At 44.9% G+C, this 25,526-nt stretch overlaps 1 protein-coding gene across 1 annotated transcript in view; it reads right to left on the bottom strand.

The window, feature by feature from the left end:
* Positions 1-25,526, bottom strand: part of LOC126470088 (tyrosine-protein kinase Dnt-like) — a 567,460-nt gene that overhangs the window by 45,562 nt on the left and 496,372 nt on the right. The window contains exon 4 of the mRNA XM_050097627.1: positions 13,529-13,706. Coding sequence (XP_049953584.1) covers positions 13,529-13,706 — 178 coding nt within the window. The remainder of the gene's footprint in view (positions 1-13,528; positions 13,707-25,526) is intronic.

The following is a 25,526-nucleotide window of genomic DNA, read 5'->3' as shown; positions in this document are numbered from 1 at the left end:
AGCGTTTTGCTATTTGGGGAGCAAAAAAAATTGACGATGGTCGAAGTAGAGAGTATATAAAATGTAGACTGGCAATGGCATGGAAAGCGTTTCTGAAGAAGAGAAATTTGTTAACATCGAGTATAGATTTAAGTGTCAGGAAGTCGTTTCTGAAAGTATCTGTATGGAGTGTAGCCATGTGTGGAAGTGAAACATGGACGATAAATAGTTTGGACAAGAAGAGAATAGCTTTCGAAATGTGGTGCTACAGAAGAATGCTGAAGATTAGATGGGTAGATCACATAACTAATGAGGAGGTATTGAATAGAATTGGGGAGAAGAGGAGTTTGTGGCACAACTTGACTAGACGAAGGGATCGGTTGGTATGACATGTTCTGAGGCATAAAGGGATCACCAATTTAGTATTGAAGGGCACCGTGGAGGGTAAAAATCGTAGAGGGAGACCAAGAGATGAATACACTAAGCAGATTCAGAAGGATGTAGGTTGCGGCAGGTACTGGGACATGAAGAAGCTTGCACAGGATAGAGTAGCACGGAGAGCTGCATCAAACCAGTCTCAGGACTGAAGAACACAAGAACAACATGCGTAATGTAGTGTAGGAAACCCATTGGCATTCAAAACAGCTTCGTCATCTCAGAAGGCATAAATACAGGTACTGTGTGCTTTTCAAGCGAACCTTACACCAACCTTCCTGCAAAATATTGACAAGTTCAGGTAACAACGATGCAGGTGGATAGCGATCAAGCATCTTCTCTCCAAAGTAGGTCACAAATGTTTGAAGTACTGAGCTCTGGTGACTTGGGGGGAGGGGGTGGCAACAATTCATTCTTGTGTTAATAAAACCAGTAATAATTGCCGGCCGCGGTGGTCTCGCCGTTATAGGCGCTCAGTCCGGAACCGCGCCACTACTACGGTCGCAGGTTCGAATCCTGCCTCGGGCATGGATGTGTGTGATGTCCTCAGGTTAGTTAGGTTTAAGTAGTTCTAAGTTCTAGGGGACTGATGACCACAGATGTTAAGTCCCATAGTGCTCAGAGTCATTTGAACCACTAGTAATAATTACTTTCTTCCACTGCTCCATAGTCTAGGATTTATACCTTCGGCACCATGTATTCCTGCTACAGGCATCTGCCCTAGTGGTAAGTGGTTTTGGAATTCTAGCTCACCCTGCGATTTCCCGCTTATAGAGCTTCCTTCGAGTTTTTGTGTTGACTGGATTCGCGAGTGCGACAATCACTTCTGCAGTGACTTTTGCAGCTGTCATCCTCTTTATTTTTCGTCATAATCCTCTTCAGTGACGCCTGTCACGATCACTCAGTGCACGCTTTCGTCCGCGTTGTGATTTAGCGGTTGATGCTTTCCCGCTTTCCCTGTAAGCGGTACACAGGGTGTTACAAAAAGGTACGGCTAAACTTTCAGGAAACATTCCTCACACACAAAGAAAGAAAATATGTTATGTGGACATGTGTCCGGAAATGCTTACTTTCCATATTAGAGCTCATTTTATTACTTCAAATCACATTAATCATGGAATGGAAACACACAGCAACAGAACTTACCAGTGTGACTTCAAACACTTTGTTACAGGAAATGTTCAAAATGTCCTCCGTTAGCGAGGATACATGCATCCACCCTCCGTCGCAGGGAATCCCTGATGCGCTGATGCAGCCCTGGAGAATGGCGTATTGTATCATAGCCGTCCACAATACGAGCACGAAGAGTCTCTACATTTGGTACCGGAGTTGCGTAGACAAGGGCTTTCAAATGCCCCCATAAATGAAAGTCGAGAGGGTTGAGGTCAGGAGAGCGTGGAGGCCATGGAATTGGTCCGCCTCTACCAATCCATCGGTCACAGAATCTGTTGTTGAGAAGCGTACGAACACTTCGACTGAAATGTGCAGGAGCTCCATCGTGCATGAACCACATGTTGTGTCGTACTTGTAAAGGCACATGTTCTAGCAGCACAGGTAGAATATCCCGTATGAAATCATACCGTGTTGCACTGAGCGTATGTGGACGAAACTAAAATGAGCTCTAACATGGAAATTAAGCGTTTCCGCACGTGTCCACATAACATCTTTTCTTTATTTGTGTGTGAGGAATGTTTCCTGAAAGTTTGGCCGTACCTTTTTGTAACACCCTGTATATACCCGATACGGTGTCCCTCGAAACACCAAACAGTTCGGTAACCTTGGTTACGGAAGCACCCACCACATGGGCACCAACAAGTATCCCAAGTTCGGACTCACTTAGGTCCGACATAAAGCACTCTAGGATTGGTGGCTGAAACTTCACATACCTAAGTCCATTACTGACGATAAATCTTTGTCTTAGGCCTACATGAAATACGCAACCTAAGATATATTCTGCATAATCACTCGCGATATCGTTCGGTCTGAGTTACATTCTTTCTCATGCCTCTGACTCTCTGGCCGCACACTCGACAGACTCCGCCACACTAGGGATGACGGTTATCGCTGAAAAAAAAAAAACGGTTTTCAGTTATATCGTTTTTTTCCATGACAATTAAACCTGACTGTTGAAACCGGTTTGTGAAACAATCGATTTTCGACTTTCTGTTCCAGTTATTTACTGTAATAAACGTAGAAATCGAACAAAGATTGAAAAATTTCGTCTCTCTCAGTTTCCAGATAACATAGAATCAAAATATTATATTAAATAGGCAAACAAAAGGAAACTCTGTTCGTCCATCGTTCGCTTCCTCGAAAGTGTTAAGTGGTTGAATACTACAAAAAATAACCAATTTTTTGAAACTCTGCTCGGAAACCACATTTTAACCGGGGATCTTACCACTATTTCGGCATTACGAGAAGTCAGTGCTAAAGAGTGAAAACTTAAGAGTCAAGAACCCTGTTTTAAGCGTTCACTTGACCATCTTCAAGGACTGCATGCAGATAAAGACATGATTATATAGACACAGGCACGAGATCAGCTATTTTCTATTTTTATTGCTTACTATGAATGAACTGTTGTCACGTCTTCAATTTATTGCTGTTACCAAAATTTTCTTCCTTTTCCATTATTTCACAGAAATAGCAGACAAATCTCTAATCGTTTAAAGCAAATGAAGTACTGTACCTGATTATTACGTCACTTCGCTATAAATTTTTAACATGTTGCAGCCCTGACAGTAACTGATAAATTAATACGTCAAAGATCCGCCTCAGTTGCGAAAAGTCACTGGTCTTTACCCAGGTTTCAGCTAGAGTAATCTAGCCTTCTTCAGAAGCATAAAATAAACGAAGACATGCAAGAATACGACACGGTCAAACATAAAAAGCTTAAGTACCGTGGTATCATGTCAAGCTACGTTACTTAGCTGAGGAACAGCCCCGGGACCACTTCATGGCCGGCCGAAGTGGCCATGCGGTTAAAGGCGCTGCAGTCTGGAACCGCAAGACCGCTACGGTCGCAGGTTCGAATCCTGCCTCGGGCATGGATGTTTGTGATGTCCTTAGGTTAGTTAGGTTTAACTAGTTCTAAGTTCTAGGGGACTACTGACCTCAGAAGTTGAGTCCCATAGTGCTCAGAGCCATTTGAACCATTTGAACCCACTTCATGTAAATAGTCGGTAACCGCAAATGCTTCGCTAACATATTTTCAGTCTAGGTTTGGTGCCATTCCGCAATAAGGCGGATATGCAGCGACAACAGTAGGAAACTACCATACAGACCAGGTAGGGTAAGTCTTGCACAGCGCACGTTCGCGGGTACTTTAAGCCACGACACATGGCAACAGCGAAATTGCTGTCTCAGCAATGTTGTACCAATGCTTATGCCACGTGTTTGTTAATCATTTCTGTTGGCACTGTTATTAAAATAGCACTGATCGCTTTTCCTACTTTCTATAATAACGCAATATTTCAAACCACTGCAAATTTTACGAATAAAAATTACTACTTTTTTCTAAAAAAAAAGTTTTTATTATATATGGCTAATTGATATTTCGATTTTTTACTCCGTCATTAGTAGGAAATAAAAATCGCCTGTTATAACCGAAACCAAAGAAGCACCGAAAAATACCTGTTATTCAGAACTAAAATACCGGCATCAGTTTTAGCCGATCGGTTTTTCCTATACGTACGCCGCACTGTTCACTCAAACAGTGCGTATCGCCCGCACTAGCCGTTCTGAAGTTCAAAGAGAACCAACAGCGTAAGAAAGTCTACACCACCCTGGCTGCGGTATGGGCTAAGCCCACAAACTCCAGGCGCTGGGACATCCACGTGGAACCCTTATTGAACAGCCTATAGCAGAGTGAAGAGGTGCTACAGGTGATAGCCTAGCGGATGACTTCCTCACGTTGGTTGGCGGCCGTAGCCGCGAATATATTGAGCCAAAGATAGAAAGGGTTATGGAAAAACTACAACTATAGTGCCGAAATACGAAAATGACAATTTCATCAAATAAGTCAGCATATCTCTTACTAAAAGGACAACTTGTAAGGATTCCAACAGTGAAGGCTCGCCAGTTGTTCGGCGAGGAGAGGCGCGCTATTTGGGAGTCATCATTGATGAAAGGTGGAACATTGCATAGTACATCGAAACCGTAACCCAAAGAGCCCTGGAAGTACTCAATAACCTCATTTCCATTGGTCATAAAAGATTCCATGTTCGCCTCATTTAATGAAATTATACCACGACAGCATATTAACATCAATTGTGTGTTACGGCTTTGGAGTCTGGGTGCACAGGCTCACGAGGGTGGTGTCCGCCATGACGGTGAGGAGGACGAAAAGGGACATGATATTAAAGTCAGGTGGGACAGGAAATCTCCAAGTGGAGCCCAGTTGGCAATAATGGGGCTCTGCACTCTTGACATTAAAATCAGAAAGTAGGCAGCATGGTTTGGGCTAAGAAGGGGGTAGTTGGAAGAACAGGAGACATTCTGCGCGTTCGGGCTGGGGATAAGAGTGCGATTAGGAGACGACGTGAAGAGCTATGGCAGGAGTCATGGGCAGCTGATGACACTGGCCGAAGAACATTCCATCTTCTACTAGACGTGAAAGAACGGTTAGGCATGAGATACTTCGAGCCAACATGGGGAGTGTTCCATTTCCTCACTAGTCATGTGCTCCATCCGACATAGCTATGTCGTTTTGGGAGGAGGACTACGCCTTTGTGTGACTGTGGTGCATCGGAGGATAGTCCCAACCATGGGGTTTACGAGTGCCCCCTTTAAAATGATGGCCGGCCGGTGTGGCCGAGCGGTTCTAGGCGCTTCAGTCTGGAACCGCGCGACCGCTACGTCGCAGGTTCAAATCCTGCCTCGGGCATGGATGTGTGTGATGGATGTCCTTAGGTTAGTTAGGTTTAAGTACTAGGGGACTGATGATCTCATTCTCTGCCTCGTGATGACTGGGTGTTGTGAGATGTCCTTAGGTTAGTTAGGTTTTAAGTAGTTCTAAGTTCTAGGGGCTGATGACCATAGATGTTTAGTCCCATAGTGCTCAGAGCCATCTGAACCATTTGAACTGATGACCTCAGCAGTTAAGTCCCATAGTGCTCACAGCTATTTGAACCTTTTTTTTTTTTTTTTTTAATGATGTAACAGCCGCGCTACGACTTCAACTACCAAACAACAACACGTACACACTACTGAGACGAAAGGATACATTTTGAACATGAAACAACCTAGCGAACGAGGTATCACGAAAAGTTTTATCGGAATATCTGAGGGACAATCGTGATAAGTAACAAATAACCAAATGCGTCTCAGTACCCCAATCACGTAGCGCCTGTGAGTGGATAGATCGACTACCATTACAGTTGGAATCCGCCACGTGCAGGACTATGGGCAGTGGGGTGCAACAACACTGAACCAAGACAAGCACCAAAATTGACGTAGGCTAGATTCTTAGTAAGTAGAACTTAGAATTAGGGAACAAAAAATAGGAACCTGCAGCGATATTCAAGTTATCTTTGGCCTGCCTAGAGTAAAGGGCACGCTCATCAGGATTAGCTAGGTGGGCAAGGACGCGCAGTAGGTTATACACTTGACTGACACACCTGTGACGCTGCGGGCAGTGTAGAGGTTTAGTCACTAAGCACACCATTAGAATAAGTAGAGTAATATTAATAGTAAACAAATTGCCCATTGTAACACTACTGTAGCTCACCTGTAACCTTGTAAATTAGCTGCTAACAATATTGCAACAGAATGAGATTTTCACTCTGCAGCGGAGTGTGCGCTGATATGAAACTTCCTGGCAGATTAAAACCGTGTGCCCGACCGATACTCGAGCTCGGGACCTTTTTGCCTTTCGCGGGCAAGTGCTCTACCATCTGAGCTACCGAAGCACGACTCACGCCCGGTACTCAAAGTTTGGAAGGTAGGAGACGAGGTACTGGCAGAAGTAAAGCTGTGAGTACCGGGCGTGAGTCGTGCTTCGGTAGCTCAGATGGTAGAGCACTTGCCCGCGAAAGGCAAAGGTCCCGAGTTCGAGTCTTGGTCGGGCACACGGTTTTAATCTGCCAGGAAGTTTCAATATTGCAACAATTAAGGACCCACTAATTATGTGAGGTGGCGGGTTGTACATGTGTAATACAAAGATGGAAAAAAAAAAACCTCCAGGAGTTGCGGCCAAACAAATGAAGAATTCGAGGATCATCCATCCGATTATATGACTCAGATAAATCGTTTTCATTACCGATTACGCCAGTGAGCGACATGCAAACGGACAGTCTGCCAGTCTTCTGATACAGACACTCTGCCACTGTAGATGTTGCAACATATGGCGCCTACGTGCTCGTTAACGTCAGGTCGAGGATATAATAATGCGTACCGTACGGCTATCCCACTGTTTTTCTAGAGTGTTGAACACAGCCAGTATAATGCCTGTATAATGCGAAGGATCCGCTGTGTGCGTCTGCTGCATCGGCATCAGCGCCAGCGCACATCGGATCCCGGCACCGTCGCCAGACACAGCTGGGCGCCGTGTGCTGTGCGCTGCCCGCCCACACGTCTTCTTTCTCGCTTTGTGAGCGCACCGTTTATTACCTCTTGTCCGCAACAGCCAGCGCCAGCCGAACGTGACGAGCGCAACGTGCAGTTTGATAAAAACAAATAACACACTCCGGTCGGAACAGCGACGCCGAGGCAGGGGTGTGTCTGTTCGCTAAGCAGCATGACAGTTCCTAGCGAAACAACAATTACACTGGTCAAATGCTCTCGGGCAGCGATACATTGAACGGCTATACATCAGTCAGCCTGGTGCAGTATTCGCTGTACTCTGCACAGTATTTGCTATCTGGACTTCGTAATAATTTATTTCCTCCAGTCGTCAGGATCTTAAGCAGCTTCGGTATCCGATACAAGTAAATTCAACGAGGAGCTTTGCGTATTAAGTTCATCGAGGTTTTTCCCGTTTTTAAACAAGAACTGAGTCTTTGACTTGGAGTACCATAGCTCAACAGATACAAATTCAATTGTAATTTTACGATGGAAGAGGGGATGAACTTATGTTTTGTTTGTGTGTTGGCGATGGGTTGGGGTACTTTTATAGAATGAGGAGGTAGTGGTCTGGTTAATAGTGACCTGCCTCCTAGAGACACGGTCAGTGTCCTGGTCGGACCAACTTGTTCAGACAAGTGGTCAACAATAATCAATTAGCTAGCAATGTCAACAGCATCATTATCATCTCAACTTCTAGGGATCAGGCTCACAGCCAACTTGTTGAGACGAAGCGGCCAAAAATAATCAACTAGCCAGCAATGTCAACAGCATCATCATCATCTCAACTTCTAGGGATTAGGCCTCTTCAAAGATTATTATTGAGCCCATCACATTTTGGGTCTACCAGAGCTTTTACTTCCTCTTGGGCTGTATGTCAATCGTTACTCCGCCAAACTTTCTTCTGGCATTCTGCCCAGATGTTCATTCCATATGTTTCTATATTTATCTATTGTGTTGATTATCCCATCAACATTCAGTTTATCTTTAATTTGTTCATTCCTAGTTCCATCGTTGCGTATGGAAGATCAGACTGGGAAAGATCATATTGAATCTCACTAACCAGTTGTGTAGCATGTATGTATGGCTAATTGATATTTCGATTTTTTACTCTGTTATTAGTAAAAAATAAAAAACAGCTGTTATAAGCGAAACCAAAGAAGTACCGAAAACTACCGGTTATTCAGAACTAAAATACCGGTATCAGTTTTAACCGATCGGTTTTTTCTATACCTACTCCACACTGTTCGCTCAAACAGTGCCTATCGCCCACGCTACCCGTTGTGCAGTTCAAAGAGAACCAACGGCAGAAGAAAGTCTATGCCGCCCTGACCGATAAATAGACGTTCTGTATGGTTTTCAAAGCAATCTTGTACCATTCTTTCTACAAAATAGTGGCAAGTTCGGATAATGATGATGGAGGTGGATGCTGATCACACACCCTTCTCCCCAAAGTTGACAACAAAAGCTCAATAATATTGAGATCTAGCGACTGTGGTGACAAACGGAGATGCGACAATTCATCCTCATGATCACAAAAGTCCTACACGTTGCGAGGTGTGTGAATAGGGACCCTGCCGACTTGGAACATGGCATGACTATTCGGGAACAAACACTGTAACATGGGGTGGACCTTATACGTCAAAATAGTCACATAATCATTGACAGTAATGCAACCTTGCAGAGTAACCATGGGGCCCATGTAATATTACGATATGGCTGCCCAAATCAGCACCGGACCTTCGCCATATTTCATTTTTGGGACGTAAACTTTCCAGATAGTTGGAAAAAGTGTGGAACAATACTAGCCCGACCAAATGAGTTTCTTCAATTGATCCACAGTCCAGATTTCATGGATTCGACACCTCGTTTTCCTGTTACAGGTATTTGCATCACCGATGAATGGTTTTGGAATTCCAGCTCGCTCTAAAATTTCCTGTTTACGGAACTCCCTCGATCTTGGTTTGGTGCCAACAGGGCTCGAGATGCGACATCCAGTTCTGCAATGATTTTTGCAGCGGTCGTCCTCGTATTTTTCATCACACTCACAACCCTGTTCAACGACCGTCTGTCACGATCACTCAACACACACTTTCGTCCGCATTGTGACTTAGTGGATGATGTTTTTCGTTTTTCCCTGTAAGCGGTGCCTCTTAGAACACCAAACGTGCTTGGTTACGAAGCACCCACTAAACGAGCACCAACAATTTTCCCACGTTCCAGTTCACTCAGCTTCGACATATATCACTTACAACCACACAGAACATCGTTCCGCACGCAACTGACACATGCAACGTAATGGGGGCATTGCACAAGCGCCGTTAGTGGTCCAATACCATAGTGCAATCTGCAGGATTAGCTAGTATCTGCATTTACATTCAAGCATGAATTTCTCGGGATGTTTCCATGATTCTGTCCAATCCCTCCACACATAGACTGTCTGATATCCGGTGGAAGTTTGCCCCCAACAGCCCCCTTCTTTCCTATATTGTCTGCTATAGCATGTCTTAGGACGTGTGCTCTGACTGCTACTTCCTGCTGGTAAGAGAGTTCCTTGCATTTCTTATTTTGCTTAGCTGCTTTGTTTTTGAGACATTTTTGGCTCTGAGCACTATGGGACTTAACATCTGTGGTCATCAGTCTCCTAGATCTTAGAACTACTTAAACCTAACTAACCTAAGGACATCACACACATCAATGTCCGAGGCAGGATTCGAACCTGCGAAAGTAGCGGTCACACGGTTCCAGACTGAAGCGCCTAGAACCGCACGGCCACACAGACCGGCTGAGACATTTCTGTTAGACATTTCAACTGCCTCCTGTTTCTTCTTCCCAGTACCTGCTTCACGTTCATACAATGTTTTGTTCCAGATTCTCAGTTTCAGAACAGTGGAACGAACAACCACAGTAGCGACGTAATATTCCTACAAACGGAGTATTCTTTGCTCCTGGGACAGAGAATTCGACAGCACGCTTGTTGTTACTTATTTTGAAATTAATGCCATTGAACTAAGGAGATTAGAGAATCGGGCTGGTAGGAGTTTTAAGACTACGTATCGATCGCGAAACTCGTGACAACTGAAGAAGATAATTACCGATATGACAGCCACGTGCAAACTGTGATGAAGAAATTAGTTTCAGGATAGAAAAAATTGTACTTTGCACTTCTTTCGTGGCAGTTTGACCTTCACAGAGTGTGAGCGTTTCCGAAAGGCCTAAGTTTGTAAATTGTTCCCCTGCCGACGGCCGCGGTGGCCGAGCGGTTCTAGGCGCTTCAGTCCGGAACCGCGCGACTGCTACGGTCGCAGGTTCGAATCCTGTCTCGGGCATGGATGTGTGTGATGCCCTTAGGTTAGTTAGCTTTAAGTAGTTCTAAGTTCTAGGGGACTGATGACCTCAGATGTTAAGTCCCATAGTGCTCAGAGCCATTTTTTTGTTCCCCTGCCGCCCAGGTTAAAGCATACCGTGCATGGAAAAATGCCGCTATCCTAAAAACTGGCGCCGAGGCAATTGTAGCGCATCGCAGGCCATAGATGAAAGGGGTAAAGGACGGCTGCGGAGATGTGTACGGGTGAATAGCCGTGCAACTGTTGAGCAACAGAGCCCCGGTCGCCAGACGAACTAATGGGCTGCCAACAGCGTGTCGCCAGCGTCCGTCCATCGGACGTTGCTGTATATGGGCGTCCGCAGCACCGCGCGTGATTCATGCACCCACGCTGACTGCTATTCATGGGCGACGAAGACTGGAATTTGCACGATAATAACGCAACTGGACGTCTGCTGAGTGGCGCTAGGTATCCTCTTCAGGTGAATGACGTTTTATGCTCCATCGGACAGACGGCCGTTGGCGTATATGGACCTCCAGCAATCGTCGAAAGGGTCGAGGCCGGAGGAGGGAGTTTTATATTCTGGTGGAAGTTTCCGTGGCATTCCCTGGGTGATATCTACATCTACGTACATACTCCGCAATCCACCATACGCTGCGCGGCGGAGGGTATCTCGTACCACAACTAGCATCTTGTCTCCCTGTTCCACTCCCAAACAGAACGAGGGAAAAATGACCGCCTATATGCCTCCGTACGAGCCCTAATCTCTCTTATCTTATCTTGGTGGTCTTTCCGCGAAATGTAAGTTGGCGGCAGTAAAATTGTACTGCAGTCAGCCTCAAATGATGGTTCTCTAAATTTCCTCAGTATCAATTCACGAAAAGAACGCCTCCTTTCCTCTAGAGACTCCCACCTGAGTTCCTGAAGCATTTCCGTAACACTCGCGTGATGATCAAACCCACCAGTAACACATATAGCAGCCCGCCTCTGAATTGCTTCTATGTCCTCCCTCAATCCGACCTGATAGGGATCCCAAACGCTCGAGCAGTACTCAAGAATAGGTCGTATTAGCGTTTTATAAGCGGTCTCCTTTGCAGATGAACCACATCTTCCCAAAATTCTACCAATGAACCGAAGACGACTATCCGCCTTCCCCACAAGTGCCATTACATGCTTGTCCCACTCCATATTGCTCTGCAATGTTACACCCAAATATTTAATCGATGTGACTGTGTCAAGCGCTACACTACTAATGGAGTATTCAAACATTACGGGATTCTTTTTCCTATTCATCTGCATTAATTTACATTTATCCATATTTAGAGTTAGCTGCCATTCTTTACACCAAGTCTGTCCAAGTCATCTTGTATCCTCCTACAGTCACTCAACGACGACACCTTTCCGCACACCACAGTATCATCAGCAAACAGCCGCACATTGCTATCCACCCTATCCAAAAGATCATTTATGTAGATAGAAAACAACAGCAGACCTACCACACTTCCCTGGGGCACTCCAGATGATACCCTCGTCTCCGATAAACACTCACCATCGAGGACAACGTACTGGGTTCTATTACTTAAGAATCGTTCTGAAAGGCGCAACGGATCAATACAAGTATGCATCTACCCTTTGGGACCATACCAACCCCTACTTGCAGTTTCTTTCTTCCTCGGTATCGTGGCATCTACCAACAGGACACTGCAACATGTCACACAGCTCGGAGAGTACGTGCGTGGATCAAAAAGCACCAGAATGTGAGAATAATGAAAAACTCGCGAGACGCGCATGCGATGTAGTTTAGGTTATTTTTGTAGGCCAATTAGAGATAATTCAGACACAAAGGAATTACAGACATTGACTGCAAGTGGGCACTGATTTAACTCGATGGAGAAGGTTGAAAAATTTTAGCGGATCGGTATTCGAAGCTGGGTCTCCTTTACTAGGCAGATGCGCTGATCACTGCACTATCCGGAAACTGATCATTGCAATCGCAGGGACTACCCTAGCACGCCTCCTATCAGACCCAGATTTTCAACCTATTGACACACTACGAATGTAGTGCCCCTTGCCCTTTATCCTCATTACTCACGGCATTTCACCGATTCCCATAAGAGTTAAGAGACTGGTGTGCATCCGCACTGGAGACGACATTGATCATCCTGACCTTAATTAATCAGAGATAGTTCTTGATTTGATAGACCACAAGCGTCTTTTAATAAACATTGTAAACAGTTATCGTTTACACTCTGTAGATTGAACAGTATAGGTGGAAGACTGCATGCTTGTTTTATACACTTTCAAAATCCGTGCACATGCTTCTTGGTCTTCCGTTTTTATTTTTCCCCTCTAGCTCTTGTACCTGTTATGTACAGCGTGGCGCACGAAATGTGTTACCATTTTGTTTTTGAATATAAACGTTATTGTCAATACAATCTGAAAGGAACATATACTACAATGAAGAGCCGTCCATGGAGATTGGTTCTAACTCAGCACATGCTCAGTATGTCCACTATTTCGTTTCCTAATTTCCTTCAAACGAACAAGTTAGTGATTACCCTACGGCACATGTCTTCTGTAATTTGACTGCAAGCTTGAAGAATAAGTCTTCTGAGCTCCATTAAATTCCACAGCTTCTTGCTACTGCCTTGCCCTTCAACACACAGTGGTTCATGCAAGATGGAGCAAGACCTCATACTGGAAACACTGTGTTGGAGTTTTTACACGAGAATTTCGAGATGAGGATCATTTCACTCAGGTTTCCAGGTCGCTTCATTGACGGACAAAATTGGCACCCCAATAGTCCAGACCTCAATCCATGTGACTTTTTTCTTTGGGGGTACCTAAAGGAAAAAACTTTCCCGAAACGTCCACGTGATTTAATGGAGCTCAGAAGACTTATTATTCAAGCTTGCAGTGAAATTACGGAAGACATGTGCCATAGGGTAATCACTAACTTCAGTGTTCGTTTGAAGGAAGTTAGGAAACGAAATTGTGGACATATTGAGCACGTGCTGAGTTAGAAAAACACTCCATGGACGGCTCTTCATTGTAGAATATGTTCCTTTCAGATTGTATTGACAATAAAGTTTATATTCAAAAACAAAATGGTAACACATTTCGTGCGCCACCCTGTATTATCGTTTAATATACTTTTATCCATATTTCAGTTAAAGGAGGAATCATGCCAGACGCAAAAGAGGCACTTATGCGACAAGGGTGGTACTCACTGCAGGATGTGCCCGTGGCGGCGCGCCTTGGAGGTCCTGAGGTAGCAGCCCGCGACGGCGAGCAGCACGATGACGATGAGCGCGCATGCGCAGCCCAGCGCCACGTAGAACACCAGCGTCGGCGTCGCCTCCGACACTGCGGCCGCCGCATCCACCACCACCGACGGCTGCTGGCTCTCTGCACACACACACCACACGCGACTCTCACTCGGGTGCTCAGTGACCTCTTCCCTAACGCCTTCAGCACCCAGAACATGTTGAACACTAAACATCTCTGTCTCTCTTCTCTCTAGGCTAGTTGCAGTGATACGACGTCACCAGAAAGCTGGATGTCTGTAAATGAGACCGTAACTGCAGGAAATGGTCCCTCAGTGGATAAGGGCCAAGGGTCACATGTACAAGGGTTGTCCGTAAAGTAAGGTTCCCATGGCGCTACAGTCCTGAAAAGGGCTGTTACCATGGAGGTAGAATAAGGGGAGATGGCGCTACAGACTTAGGCTGTACGTTGTCTTGAAGGTAGTGGGAGGGGCCTGCCGCAATCTTGGATCCCCCAAAACATTAGCAGAGCAGTGTTTACAATTGCTTCTTGTTCGTTGTTTCTGTCGTGTGCACGCAATATTTATTTTATATAGTTAATGTTACACTATTTTAGTGAACAACACAGCATAAGGAACGCAACTCCAAACGTTTTTCTGGTCCCTAATGCGTATTCGATACAGTAATACGACATGAAAATATGACGCTTCTGGCCTCAGTACTGTAATTCCTTTTTGTTTATACACTTCGAATAACCGAGAAGAGAAGTATTTGCTATGAAAAGCGCGCTTCCGTAATCCATTTCTATTCACTCTCATTGACTTGTGTTTGTGTCGATAATTGATAAAGCCAGAACTCCAAAAGCAATTATTGATAGTTTAGAGGCACCGATTTCTATTCGTTGCATTTTCAAGTGAAATGCAAATTTTTAATGTTTATGTTTGCAAGAAACTTACCTTATTTCCTTTGGTGTCCCATCGATGTATGCCGCGATGATATAAACAAGCCAGCTGTCATCTCAACAAAGTGAAAGATTCGTTAAATTACGAAGGAAAAGAACGGAATTTAAGATTGTCAGACCCATTGCAGTTTACACATCTGCTTTGTTTTTCAATTGCACCTACCAAGTGACATCCAGTGTGGCAAATAACAGCAATTTACAGGGTAACACGACAACACAGTGACTAAAGTAATGATCTAAATAGCCTGGGCTTAGATAGGGTACGTTGCTTTAACATATGTAACCCTTTAAGTACTTATAATTTAACCACTGTAACAGGTGTTCCACACATTTTACTGAAGATTTAATTAACTACATGTAGTTACATTACTTTTATATTAAATTATCGCATTTTAAAATATTAGTCCCCATTTCCAGGATATTTCTTGCCAGGACTTTTCAGTTACTTGGGAATGACCAAACAATGAAAACCAAGTGTATTGCTCACCTCCAGAGAACTCTTCACGTTGAATTGATTGGTAATCTAAAGTCAAATCATAGAAGTAAAACCATACTGCAAACCTTTACAGCGCATCAGAATTTCTAGTATATATAAGAAAATAGCGCTTAAATAAGTCCACTTACGAATGAAATGTGATTTGTTTAAACTTTAGACTACAATCAGAACGATTAGTACACCCGTAAGCGACGCAAGCTGGCATTTTTTATCAAAACTCTTCACGACTACAAGGAATCAAACCACCAGAAGTGAATGTTTTGGGGTAGCTAACATGGCGGATCTTCACTTGGGTCGGCTTCAAGTTTGTGACGTCATGACAACTCCCCTTATTTTTACCTCCATGGCTGTTACGGTGGATCCCGCGATTCTGTAGTGTACCTTGGTTCCCCCACTCCAAATTCCCTCCCTAGCGAGCTGCCTGCGGAGCTCAGTCTTGGCTTGGCAGCCGTATGTGATGGACCTCCCCCACGCTTCGCCGGCCACATGTGAGCTGCGCTTGGTGATTCGTTTCCTGTCTGCAAAAAACGTTGCGCCGGCAGAAATCCATTCCCAGCTATGCGAAATCTACTGAGACAAGTGTAAGACCGTACAACATGTGCAAAAATGGTGCATTAATGGTTCAAATTGCTCTGAGCACTATGGGACTTAACTTCTGAGGTCATCAGTCCCCTAGAACTTAGAACTACTTAAACCTAACCAACCTAAGGACATCACACACATCCATGCCCGAGGCAGGATTCGAACCCGCGACCGTAGTGGTCGTGTGGTTCCAGACTGAAGCGCCTAGAACCCCTCGGCCTCTCCAGCCGGCCAATGGTGCAGAGAATTCAAGAACGGGCGTACTGACGTCCATGATGAGGAGCGCTCCGGAAGGCCATCTCTTTCTGACGAAACAATCTCAGATCGAAGAGTGACAGATCGTGAGCACTCCGAAATGATCCCTGATGTCAGCAAAACTTCTATTGACAAGATTTTGACGGAGCATTTAGGGTATGCTGAGGTTTGCGCGAGGTGGGTGCCAAGGATGTTGACCGAAGACCACAAACGTCAACGCGTTGAAGCGGCCCAAGAGCTTCTTAAGACCACGGAACTCTTGGCGAGGAATACCTCGACTCCATCGTCACTGGAGACGAGACTTGGGTGCACTACCGCTCACCCGCAACCAAAGAACAGTCCAAACAATGGAAGCACCCAGAGTCGCCGAGATCGCGAAAATACAAAGAAACGCAAAGTGTCGACAAAGTGATGGTAACAGTGTTTTGGGACAAGAAGGAAGTATTGTTGTGCGAGTTCTTGCCCACCGATACACAACAATCGACGCTGCCGGGTACTGCGACACACTGCAAAAATTGCGCCGTGCAATTCAAAACAAGAGGAGCGGTACGCTGTCCAAGGGGGTGCGTCTGCATCAGGATAACGCACGACTGCATACCGCTAAAGCCACCAACGAGTTCATCGCAAAATTTGGATGGGGCAAAACACCCACCCTACAACACGGACTTAGCCCCAACTGACTACCATCTCTTCCCTGACACGAAGAAACACCTGGGTGGAACGCATTTCGGCGACAGAGAAGGGCTGGAAGAAGCGGTTCTCAGGTATCTGCGCGGCTTGGCGGCAGATTGTTTTGACTCGGGCATTCAAAAGCTCGTACACCGCATGCAAAAATGTATTGACTTCAACGGCGACTATGTAGAAAATTAGGTTTAAGTCTGAACTTCCCAAAATGTACGCATTCATGAAATAAAAATGTTTTACACTGTAAAAAAAAATTGGGATCCTTATTTTACGGACACCCTTCGTACACATGGCCGGAAACGCGTTCCAGAGGGGGTAGAATCACTTGAGAATGGAGACGAAACATCTTTGCCAGTGACCCCTGCATCAGCACCAGGCGCGGACCCACCAGCAGAGGTAACCCAGCGACTGTGTGGAACATTTCTCCACAACTGCCACTATCCGTAACGCTTTTAACGCGTACCGGTCTTATTACGCACGCACTTGTCTCGGCGGCGGCGTTTTTGTCAGTGGTTCGTCGCACAGACCCCCATGGTGCTGGTCATCCGGGCTCAATTCGAAGCGGGACTATCACTCAAGAGTATTCTACTCCAGTCAATGAAATTGGAGATCTAAGGCGTGTCTGGAGACGCCCCGGACAGCGGTGGAATATAAATAGTCAGCATTAACGTTAAAGAGATATTGCACATATTGATACTGAAGAATTCATAGATTTTATTATTTGAAGCAACTAATCGTCAGGATGTACAAAATTCACAATTTTGTATAGCTTCCAACACAAAGTTGTAACTGCGATTAGATTAATTGAAGAGGAGCCTGGTAGAGGTAAAAGAGTCACTTGTTGGTTCAGTATGAGCCGATATGAATGTAATTCAGTAAGTAACTGCAAACACAGTAGATACACATAGTTTTGACCTTTCGCCAAAACGTCCGTCCGTTATCTCTGGCAACTCGTCGCACTAACAGTTTTGAACATCAAAGCACGCACGCAATGCAGTTCAGACTCATACTTTTAATGTGGTGTAAGTCCGTTCGTAGTTTGTAGTTGTGCGCCGCTAACATGATTGACCGCGAACGGCAAATGAGATTGCGTGGCGGGTCGCTCGGATTTAATTGCCTCCCAGTTATGCTACCAGCAGAACAATAACGTAAATGAATTTATGTGTCAGCCAGTCGCATCGAGCCACTGTGAGTACAATTATGTTCTGTGAGCCTTCAACGATAGAGCTTTTTGAACAAATGAGATGTCGCATAATTCGTGGTTATTTTAGTAAAGGTCAGTGTATTAAAATAGCAGCCTCGGGCTTTCGACTACGACTGCCTTCCCACGACGGGATAAACGGAAAGCAGAGCAGATAGATGCAGTATGAAAACGCGCGGCGCCTCAATGCGGGAAAAACACTGACCAGTGCCGCTGCTGAAGAGTTAAATACAATTACAATTACTGTCATTAATCAGTTAACCCTCTCCTCACACAGGAAACACAATAACACATCGTCAGGCAATTATAGTGTCACAACACTGGGTCGCTGAGTCTAAATTTCGAATGGTGCCGACTTTTAACGATCCAATATATTTCAGTTATACTATAACTAGTCTGTTGTGGTCTTGTAACACACTATTTTTTGCAGGTTACCAACTATTAATAATCATCATTTCTGCCAAAAGGCAGGTTTTCACATGGTAGTTCTCCAGGCTGTCCGGTCTTCTGCCATCCTCTTCAGGTCTGCATAATTTCCTCTGCCCTTTAATTCGTCCATCATCTTGTATCTCCTTCTTCCTCTCAGTCTTCTCCCACAAACCATCCTTCCAAAGCATCTGCTAGCAAGCACTCCCGTTTCAATCAATGTCCCAACCAGTTCTTTTTCCTTTCTCTTACAACCTTCACCAGACATCTTCTCTCACCAACCGTTTCCGATACTCTTCTATTACTCACTCTTTCCATCCAGCTTATTCTCTCCATTCTCCTCCACAACCTCCATCTCAAATGCTTCTAACCTTTTTTCATCCTCTCGTCTCAGCGTCCACGTTTCTGCCCCTTATAGTGCCACACTCCAGACAAAACCTTTTCCTTAGAGCCGGCCGGGGTGGCGGAGCGGTTCTAGGCACTACAGTCTGGAACCGCACGACCGCTACCGCCGCAGGTTCGAATCCTGCCTCGGGCATGGATGTGTGTGATGTCCTTAGGTTAGTTAGGTTTAAGTAGTTCTAAGTTCTAGGGGACTGATGACCTTAGAAGTTAAGTCCTATAGTGCTCAGAGCCATTTGAACCATTTTTCCTTAGACCTTTATCTAATTTGCCACATAAGAGTTTCCTCTTTCTGTTGAATGCCTCCTTCGCTACGGCAATTCGAGTTTACACCTCCTGGTGACATATCAAGTCTTCAGTTATTGTGCTTCCAAGATATTTAAATGCATTTACTTGGCTAATTTTAGATTGTCCTATTTTAATATTGAACAGTCTGCGTCTTGTACTGATGACCATACTCTGTTTTTGCTGTGTTTATTTGCATCCAATATTCCACACAAGCTTCATTCAGATCTTTCTGCATGTTATTCACTGTCCGCTCACTTTCTGCCACTAATACCATGTCATCAGCAAATCTTATACATTCTAGTCTCTTTCCACCAATACATATTCCTCTTTTCCTATCTAAGCCTTTCGCAATAATCTCTTCAAGTTATGCGTTAAACAACAGTGGGGAAAGTCAACACCCTTATCTAACACCTCGTCCAATGCTGCTTCCTTCTGAGATTTCATTTCCAATCCTTATCCTTACTTTCTGGTGTAAATATAGATTCTGTATGAGTCGAACCTCTTTCCAATCTACTCCTTTCCTCTTCAAAATATCCTTCAACTTGTTCCACTAAACTCTGTCAAAAGCCTTCTCTAAATCTATAAAAACAGCAAAGAAATCTCTACCTTTTTCCGTATATCTTTCCCCTACAGTTCTTAACAGGCCAAAAGCATCTCTTGTTCCCTTTCCTCTTCTAAACCCGAACTGCTCCTCTGCAATCTCTCTATCCAGCTTGCGATATAGCCTTCTACTCAACACTCTCAGCAAGACTTTAGCTGCATGAGAAATTAGACTGATGTCCGGTGCTCTTCACATTTTTGAGTGTTTCTCTTTTTCTCCGTTGGTATCATAACTGTTGCAAGGAAGTCCTCAGGCCATTCCCCTCTGCCATATATCTTGTTACAGAGGTAGACTATTTCTTTTCTTGCCTTGTTTCCCAGACTCTTCAACAGATCTGCTGGTAAATCATCAATTCCACATGCCTTCCTATTCTCAATCCCCTTCAGCGCTTTTTCTACTTCTGCTTCCAAGATGGTGAATCCGTTTCCATCTTAATAATGACAACTAAAGGGGACCTACTCTTAAAAAAAATGGCTCCCAAGACCATCACTCCTGGTTTCCATGCCGTATGGCGGGCGACAATCAGGTTGGTGTCCCACCGCTTTTTCAGGGCGTCTCCACAGACGTCTTCGGCCTGGAATCTCATTGACTGGAGTAGGATTGCCTTTGGGGATGAGATCCACTTCGAACTGATCCCCGATGACCATTGAGAATCCTCACACAGCTATGGGATACCAATGTAACTCTCGCCCACTGTACGGCCCGACGTCGAAGAGTGACGCTCTAGGGTGCCATTTCCTTTCACAGCAGGTCTCGTTTGGTTCTCATTCGCGGTACCCTTGTTGCAAACCCTACCTTTGCCAGCAAAGTTGTCAGATCTCTCTCCAATTGAGAACGTTTGGAGCATTATGTGCAAGGCCGTCCATCCGTCTCGGGATTTTGACGATTTAAAGCGACAGTTGGACAGAATCCGGCACGACATCACTTACAGGAACACCAACAACTCTATCAGTCAATGCCAAGCCAAATAACTGTTTCATAAGGGCCAGTGGCGAACCAACGCGTTACTGAGTTGCTCTATTTGTGAAGTTTTGTCTCTTGAATGAATTACTGAATTTTTCTGAAATTGTAATCACTTCTTTGTCCGTAGATGTGCATCACATCAGCGGTACCAATAGCTACGATGCCACGGCGTAGGTTGGCACTACGACACCGACACCGACGACAGCGCCCTCTAGCAGGCGCTGTCCAGATCTACGAGCTCCGCTCCAGATTCTCCTCATTGGATCAAGAGCAGAAAACCGGGACACTTCGTTTCATATATATTTGCTCTACTTTACGTCGGGTCTACGGCTTCGCACCTACGTACAAAGTTATGTATGCTCTGTATATATTCATGCACCAGTAAACCACTTTTACTTTCTTGCAGTACCAACGTGTATTACCTTTTCCTGTTCCTACTCACTTCCTTCATTCGGTCAACCTTTCAGTTTTCAGGAGCAGACCCACGCGTCGCCTTCCAGGTGGGATACAAAAACATCTATCGACTTCCGTCCCATTCGGTTAATTCCTTCGTGCCGCATCGTTTTGTTTTGTCTTAGAGGCGACTACCCCGTAACCCGTAGGGAATAAGGACGGTTTCGAGGGGCAACAAAAATGATTTCGTGTAATTATTGATCGAATTTAATAAACGTTTAAAACACTGTCCTAACCCACTCATTAAGACACTTAATCTCATGTTAAAAGTTTAGCACAATAATACAAGCATAACAGTTAGAAACAATTTTCTTGTGGTAGCGTAGCTGACAGCACGGAGACACTTGGAGATTATTCATCCAGTATTTGAGAATGAGAGCACTTAGTGACTGTCAACAAACTTAACACATAATTTCAAACATATAACGAACTTTTTTCTCGCTAAAGCACTTAGCCACTCTCAGCAAACTTTACATGTAATTTCAAACATATAACAAACTTTTTTCTCGCTAAAATCACCCCAAAAAATGATAAAAAGTAAAAAATTTGTCGCTTACTACATTTTCGCTGTTCCTGCAGTAAAATTTCAGCATCAGACATGATGTTTTAATTTATTACTTCTTCACTGCGAATCTTCGTAAACCTGTTAGCACACAGTATACACATGTGTAACTGAATGTACATGCAAAATTATATCAATGTAAAACATAGTTCAGGAGGTATAACGTCAGAGCCATTTTGATGCGTGGAAAAATACCTTTTGCTTAAAATGGCTCACAGGCATGACCTTTAAATTTATTACTTCTTCACAACAATCTCGAATCGTGGCACATTTTGCACACAGTACCAATATGCAACAACCGAGCGAGGTGGCGCAGTGGTTAGCACACTGGACTCGCATTCGGGAGGACGATGGTTCAATCCCGCGGCCGGCCATCTTGATTTAGGTTTTCCGTGATTTCCCTAAACCGATCCAGGTAAATGCCGGGATGGTTCCTTTGAAAGCGCAGGGCCGATTTCCTTCCCCATCTTTCCCTAATCCGATGAGACCAATGACCTCGCAGTTTGGTCTCTTCCCCCAAAACAACCCAACCCCCTACATACAACTGTGAATGTATCTGCAAAATTATATTAATCTTCAGGAGATATGACGTCATAAACACTGAGATGCGCGGAAAACTTGCTTTTGGTTGAAATGGAGCACAAACAGCCAGATTACAATCATCCAGTAGTCGGACGTTTGAAGCTGCTTTATATACATGGGCGTTCGATTCTTTGAAGACGGTTCAAAAAATGGTTCAAATGGCTCTGAGCACTATGGGACTTAACATCTGAGGTCATCACTCCCCTAGAACTTAGAACTACTTAAACCTAACCAACCTAAGGACATCACACACATCCATGCCCGAGGCAGGATTCGAACCTGCGACCGTAGCGGTCGTGCGGTTCCAGACTGAATCGCGATCCTTTGAAGAATCGGGGGTAAGTATTTCCTACGATCTTAGCTCGCTGACATCAACATCCAGTAGTAGCGTGGACTGCAAAACCTTTGTTCACAACACGACCCGATGTCTCCTCGGTGGTCGATACAGGTTTTGCTGTGCACACTACTTCTAGACGGTGATGTCAGAAAGCTAGGATCCTAGGAAATACATATCTTATTCCTATAAGAAGTATATGCGCGAGGTGCATCTGAATATGGGGCTGGTAGCTCCGAAATCGATCAAGACACAAGAAAAAGAAATTGCTGGTCATTTTTTCAGTCAGCGGAAAATTCTCTCCTAATATCGCTCCATCGAATTAATTTCTCTGCACTGTAAGATTTCAGTCGGGCAAACACGCGGTGCCGTCAGTAAGGTGAGGCCTCGGAAACTTCAGTTAAGCTACGCGTTTCAGTCCAGCAGTGAGCCAACTTACGGTGCTGTCGCACGGTCGTTGTGTCCTCCAGTTTGATCAGCGATGGGCGTGGCCGGGAGGGCGTGGTCAAATAGCTTTCATCTACTCATAGACCTTGCAACGCGACGTGAGCGTCAACAAAAACTCAAAAGAAAGAGTTTATATATTACAGATTACTCGCCCACTGTAAGACGCGTCACTTGCCCCTCATCATGAAATATAACTACGTAACTAGTGCAGCTACACTACTGGGCATTAAAATTGCTACACCACGAAGATGACGTGCTACAGACGCGAAATTTAACTGACTGGAAGAAGATGCTGTGATATGCAAATGATTAGCTTTTCAGAGCATTCACACAAGGTTGGCGCAGGTGGCGACACCTACAACGTGCTGACATGAGGAAAGTTTCCAAGCGATTTCTCATACACAAACAGCAATTGATCGGCGGTGCCTGGTGAAACGTTGTTGTCATGCCTCGTGTAAGGAGGAGAAATGCGTACCATCACGTTTCCGACTTTGATAAAGGCCAGATTGTAGCCATCGCGATTGCGGTTTTCCGTATCGCGACATCGCTGCTCGCGTTGGTCGAGATCCAATGACTGTTAGCAGAATACGGAATCGGTGTGTTCAGGAGGGTAATACGGAACACCGTGCTGGGTCCCAAAGGCCTCCTATCACTAGCAGTCGAGATAGGCATCTTATTCGCATGGCTGTAACGGATCGTGCAGTTACGTCTCGATCCCTGAGTCAACAGGTCGTTTGCAAGACAACAACCATCTGCAGCATGGACTATCAGCTCGGGGACCATGGCTGCGGTTACCCTTGACGCTGCATCACAGGCAGGAGTGCCTGCGATGTTGTACTGAACGACCAACCTGGGTGCACGAATGGCAAAACGTCATTTTTTCGGATGAATCCAGGTTCTGTTTGTAGCATCATGATGGTCGCATCCGTCTTTGGCGACATCGCGGTGAACGCACATTGGAAGTGTGTATTCGTCATCGCCATACTAGCGTATCACCCAGCGTGGTGTTATGGGGTGCCATTGGTTACACGTCTCGGTCACATATTGTTCGCATTGACGGCACTTTGAACAGTGGATGTTACATTTCAAACGCGTTACGAAGCGTGGCTCTACCCTTCATTCGATCCCTGCGAAACCCTACATTACAGCAGTATAATACACGACCGCATGTTGCAGGTCCTGTACGGGCCTTTCTGGATACAGAAAATGTTCGACTGCTGCCCTGGCCAGCACATTCTCCTGATCTCTCACCAATTGAAAACGTCTCGTCAATGGTGGCCGAGCAACTGGCTCGTCACAATACGCCAGTCACTACTCTTGATGAACTGTGGTATCGTGTTGAAGCTGCATGGGCAGCTGTACCTGGACACGCCATCCATGCCCTGTTTGACTCAATGCCCAGGCGTATCAAGGCCATATTACGGCCAGAGGTGGCAGTTCTGGGTACTGATTTCTCAGGATATATACACCCAAATTGCGTGAAAATGTAATCAGAATTCAGTTCTAGCATAATATATTTGTTCGGTGAGCACCCGTTTATCATCTGCATTTCTTCTTGGTGTAGCAATTTTAATGGTCAGTAGTGTATGATTTCTGTTCCGTGATACTGTTTCCCTCTTCAGTGTATTACAAGAGGCACAATGATCCAATTAATAGTTAGATATTACTTCGTTTTCGCTTATTACCTATACGCTGTCTTCGCACATAAGGCACTTTAAAGCGTGAACGGCATATTACAGAAGGCAAACCTTTTTGGTTGATAGGCTACGTCACGTTCTTCTTCAAGTTTCTTCTTGAAAAGCCGATATTTCGACGCTTCTGCTGGTATTTTTTTCAAGAATCTCCTTGTGTCCCCAGTGAACTGACTGTGGATAATAGTAAAGTGCTGTAGAAGACTTCAGCAGAGTGTCGAAACGTCGACCTGTGAAGAAGAAATCTGAAGAGGAACGAGCATGACGCGGCCTCACAATTTAGAAGTTTTGCCTTCAATGACAATGGCCTCGAGAGCCTGCAAACTTATATAAAACGTCATATTACTCTGGAAAGATTCATAAGAGAATGGATTACTATCATCAGAGCATAGAGCTGATGTCCAAAGCTTGGTCTTTTTTACACTGCTGGGAACGAATATCAGTACACCATTTTAGAGGTTCCAAATTCACTAAAGATTACTGTTGCAACAGTTCATATGAAGTACATAAGATGATTACATTCACAGATTAGTAGCACAAGCGGTTCTGAGGTACCAGGTATCGACCCATGGAGCAGTACCCATATTAGTTCGTGGTATAGCATCCACGGGTGTAATACAGGCGCAGACTGTGGCACCCAGTCGATCGTACAGATAACGAATACTGCTCTGCGAAATGTTATGCCACGCCTACTCGATCCGTTCACGTAGTTCTGTAAGGGTTGTACGCTGATGACTCGCACGAGTCACTTCCCTTCCCATCGTAAACTACATGTTCTTGATTGGAGACAAGTCAGGAGATCATGCTGGCCAGGGAAGTTGCACAGTATGTTGAGTTTCACGGGCAGTGCGTGGGCCAGAATTATCCTATTGGAACAACACATCACCATTCTGTTGCAAAAGAAGGCCCTAACAACCTTCTGCACGTACCGAGCGCTGATTAGCGTCCCGTTCAGAAATACCATAGCTGAACGAGGGCTGTAGCTTACCGCACCCCAAACCATAAGGCCAGTGTGTCTTGGACGAATGCACTCT

This window comes from Schistocerca serialis, chromosome 1 (genome assembly GCF_023864345.2).
Source record: "Schistocerca serialis cubense isolate TAMUIC-IGC-003099 chromosome 1, iqSchSeri2.2, whole genome shotgun sequence".
Lineage (NCBI taxonomy): Eukaryota > Metazoa > Arthropoda > Insecta > Orthoptera > Acrididae > Schistocerca > Schistocerca serialis.
This window is presented reverse-complemented; position numbering and strand designations above follow the sequence as displayed.